The 4,280-nt window shown below is 44.8% G+C and overlaps 1 protein-coding gene across 1 annotated transcript; it reads right to left on the bottom strand.

The window, feature by feature from the left end:
- Nucleotides 1-5: 5 nt before the first annotated feature.
- On the bottom strand, nt 6-4,274 carry LOC145718537 (26S proteasome non-ATPase regulatory subunit 6-like; the record flags this gene model as incomplete). The annotated part of the gene is made up of 3 exons (XM_081810037.1): nt 4,083-4,274; nt 3,290-3,495; nt 6-146 (listed from the first exon to the last, which is right to left on the bottom strand). Coding segments are annotated over exons 1-3 (492 nt in total), but the record flags the coding sequence as incomplete, so codon positions are not given.
- Between the last annotated feature and the right edge of the window lie 6 nt (nt 4,275-4,280).

A 4,280-nucleotide genomic window follows, 5' to 3' on the forward strand; every position in this document is an offset into this window, starting at 1 on the left:
CTTTTGGCCTTCTCTGTGTTTCGTGTGATGAGATCATTATCCATATAAAATAATCCAATCCTAAGAAGATAGAACACAATATCCAGTCGGTGACCCAAGGCCACAGTTTTGTCATATGTCTTGCGAAAGGCTGTCAGAGCACCCTCCTGTCAAGAGAACCAAGGCAACAGGTGAGAAAAGGTTAAAAGTTTCAAATGCTATCAGCTGTCTGGAATTCTCTTAAAAAGGGGCAGAGGGAATAGGTAGGAATAAGATATCCACGAACTGGTAACGCTGAAGCTGGGTGATAACTGCATGGAGGGGGGAGGGGTTCAGTATACTTTTCTCTCCACTTGTATAAAGTATAAAAAATACATCAGATATGCCTAAGCATATACTTAACAGTCTAAAAAATAATGTAAGAAAAACATTCACAATTTATTCTCAATTGTTTCAACATTCTTTGTTGTACATATTCAGCATTTTTTCCCTTAATTACAATTTATTATACCACTATCCTGTAAATTATCACACTACTTTAAGGGTAATGGAAGCTTTACCTTAGTCACTGACCATGAGAATACAAAGGAGTATTTAAATATATAAGTCTGTGTCAAAATATTGTGGAATAAAATGTTTCTATTGCTTTAAAGACACAAACATGAATAAAATCATTTGTCTGTATGTGGTAATTCTTAGTCTGTGTCTGGGTTTATGTAATTGTAAGTTATACCTCACAAGTTAGTAAGAGGGGCTAGTAAGACAGTAATGGGCACACCTGGCACTCAGATCTTGGTTTCTAAATACAACTCCCCGCCCCCCACATGCTAAAAGAAACCAAGGATCCTTGGAGAAATGGATGATTCCAGGTTTGAAGAGTAAAAATAACAGGTGAGCCTGTAACAGCTTGTTGTGTGAGAAAATAAGGAAGACCAAGGAGATGTCAAACAAAGAAGACTTCTTAAAGGAGCTTCCACTAACATGCCTGTAACAAGATGAGTACCATAAAGAGTAATGACTGTGAGCAATGGTAACACAGCGAATAATAAAAATCCATTAAATAAGTTCATAATATATTTAAAATGAGAGTAAACAGGAGAGAAAAAAAGAAAGCTCTTCTTTTTAGAAAAATGCTACTTAATAAACCTGGAAAATGACATGAGCACATCACCAATGTATAACTCCTGATATTGACTCAAGCATGTTCTTGTTGAAATTCCTCAAATCCAGAATCAAAAGCTTTAAGTTTCTCATTCACATCTAATAATGTATCCTCTTTAAAACCAAGCCACATCACACAACTGAGAAAACCACACAAACTGTTGGCTATTTTTTTTTAAAAACATTTATTCATTTGAGAGAGAGACAGCGCACACTCATGGTAGAGGGAGAGAGGGAGAAAATCCTCAAGCAGACTCCCTGCTGAGTGCAAAGCCCGTCGTCATGGGGCTGGATCTCAGGACCCTGAGATCATGACCGAAGCTGAAATCAAGAGTCCGACGCTCAACCAACTGAATCACCCAGGCACCCCCATTAGCTATTTTTAAGTTGTTCTGTATTTCCCAAATTTTTACAATGACCAAATCTTAAATTTACAGTAAGAAAAATCTTGTTTTAAACCTAAAATGGGATGCCTGGGTGGCTCAGTCGCTTGAGCGTCTGCCTTTGGCTCAGGTCATGATCCCAGGGTCCCGCATCGGACTCCCTGCTCAGTGGGGAGCCTGCTTCTCCCTCTGCCTTCCGCTCCCCGCTTATGCGCTCACTCACTCTCTCTGGCAAATAAAATCTTTTAAAAAACAAACAAATCTAAAATAATAGTTCTTATCACTAACATTTGAGCTCTCTGCCCCTATCTTTAATCCTCATTAAGCAGGAACTGTTGTTACCATATTTTACAGATGAGGAAACGGAGGGTCCAGTAAATGGTATTACTGAAACCAGAACTTTAACCCAGGCAATCTGATCCAAGAACCCATACTAATACTTTTTATATTGATGCCATGACATCTGTCATGTAAATACTTCAGGATGCACTGCTTAAAATTAATCACATTCAAAGCCCATCCTCCTAACCACTATTAACACAACTGCTAAGTTAAATTCAAAAGATGTAATACCTGTGGACATCCGTCTCATGCAGTGATAGGAAAGTACCGATCAGGTTGGCCACTACTGGAAGAAATGGCCACATATATTAAGACAAAAGTCCTTCCTTGTCCCAACAATTCCATTTCCCAGAATATACCCTAGAGAACAGCACATATCCACAAGGAGGCACATTCAGGCAGGTTTCTCCATCAGCAGCTTGTACTAGCAAGAACAGCTGAAAACATCCATGTCCGCCAACAGCTCAAGAGTTAAGTAAACTTTAGCACAGCCTTACAATGGACTAGCTAACAGCTGACCAGAAGACGTATCCCGGTTATATACATTAACGTGGAAAGGTCACAATACAATGCTGAATGAAAAAGTAAACAGGACAACATGAGTTCACTGTAGGCCCACTTACTAAAAAAAAAACAACCTTTTTTGTATTTCTTTTTTTTTTTTTTTTAGAGATTTTATTTATTTGACAGAGACACAGCGAGAGAGGGAACACAAGCAGGGGGAGCGGGAGAGGGAGAAGCAGGCTTCCCGCCGAGCAGGGAGCCCGATGTGGGACTCGATCCCAGGACCCTGAGATCATGACCTGAGCCGAAGGCAGACTCTTAACCCTGAGCCACCCAGGCGCCCTCATTTTTTTTTTTTTTTAATCTTTACATGGGGCTCAAATTCACGACCCCGAGACCAAGGGTCACGCGCTCCACTGACAGCCAGGTAGGTGCCCTCAAAATCAATTTTTTAAAATATAATACTACCTAATTTACGTGCCTGTAAATATATAATAAAACAACTTAAAATGCTCACCTTTGAGAAGATAGGGAATAAAGAAAAATCAAATAGAACTTCAGCATTAACTCTAATGTTCAGTTTCTTATAAGGAGACTATTACTTGTATAAATAATTTTTTAAAATTCAACAGAACCAGTGCTTTCCAACCAACGTGAGAAAAGTGCACTACTAAGAATGATCCCAATTTTGTAAGAGCAGTAAACCAACAAATCTTTGCAAGAGCCCTTAAGTTTTATTGACAAAGAGAAGAACACACACACCCGGCTGGACAGGGGATAGAAAGAAAACTTTTTCTTGACTCATTTTTGCGCTGATTCGCTAGGCCAGGTAAGCACATTACCTTTGCGCTTGTTTTTTTTTTTTTAAAGGAAGTGAATTTTTGAAATAGTGCCTCTCTGCGGGGACCATCTCCACTCACCTTGTCGCCTATCCGGCACAGGTACTCGGCCTTGGCCATCATGGCATCCCGGATTTCGCTCTCTCCCAGATTCTTCTCTGCATCTTCCAGCTCCTCGTCCAAACGTTTCAACTCTTCCTCGTTCGCCTTCTTCATTTTATTGAGCAGGTCCGTGTCCATCTGCCAGTCGAGGGATTTGCACAAGGCTTCGTAATAAGGAGCCATGTCTGAGAGCCAAAAAGAGGGACAGGACTTACAAGCCGGCGCCCCTGGTACCCTCAAAATCAGTGTCCACCCCCTTCTTACACACACACACACACACCCACCCACCCACCCGTCGGCTCATCCACCACTCTCCTCCCTGTGACCAGGAAGGCATGGGACAGAAGAGCCTGGCAAAGAGCTTGGCAAAACGTAGACGTCTGCTGCCGGGAGACGGCTTAGACACATCCTCAGACATCTATGTTCAAGTCTACACAGCCCAGGGGCACCGACCCCACTCCACCCCGTCATGCGGACAGCTGACCTCTCCTACAGGGCTGCCCCAGCCCGGGCCCGGCCGCTAAGAACAGCAAGTCCTGAGCCTCTCTTCCGGGTCTGGCTCGGAGCTCGATCCCTCGGCATATCCCCCCAAAGCTGCTTTCAGAGAAGGGCCCCCACGGATGCAGACCCCCCAACCGAGAGCAAGCCTGGAGGGCCCCGAGGACACCCCCCACCCAAGCCCGGAGCCCCTTCGGGGAAAATGCCCGCAGGCTCCAGGGCGCGGGGCCAGCCCAGGCCTAGGCCGCTGACTCGGCGCTCGCGCGGGCCTCACTATTATCCCGGACGGCCGCCATCAGCTCGTCGCGCACGGCCGCGTCCCCGCGGTGCTCGGGCAGGCTGAGCAGGAAGCGCAGCTGCGCGATGCGCAGGTCGGGGTTCTTGGGCAGACCCTCCTCCTCTAGGTTCTCCAGCGGCATCTCGGCAGCGGGGGTAGCAGCTGAGGGCGGACGGCACGTCGGCGCGGACTCGC

The sequence above is a fragment of the Leptonychotes weddellii genome, unplaced genomic scaffold (assembly GCF_054177405.1).
Source record: "Leptonychotes weddellii isolate Sample4059 unplaced genomic scaffold, ASM5417740v2 HiC_scaffold_17122, whole genome shotgun sequence".
Classification (NCBI taxonomy): domain Eukaryota; kingdom Metazoa; phylum Chordata; class Mammalia; order Carnivora; family Phocidae; genus Leptonychotes; species Leptonychotes weddellii.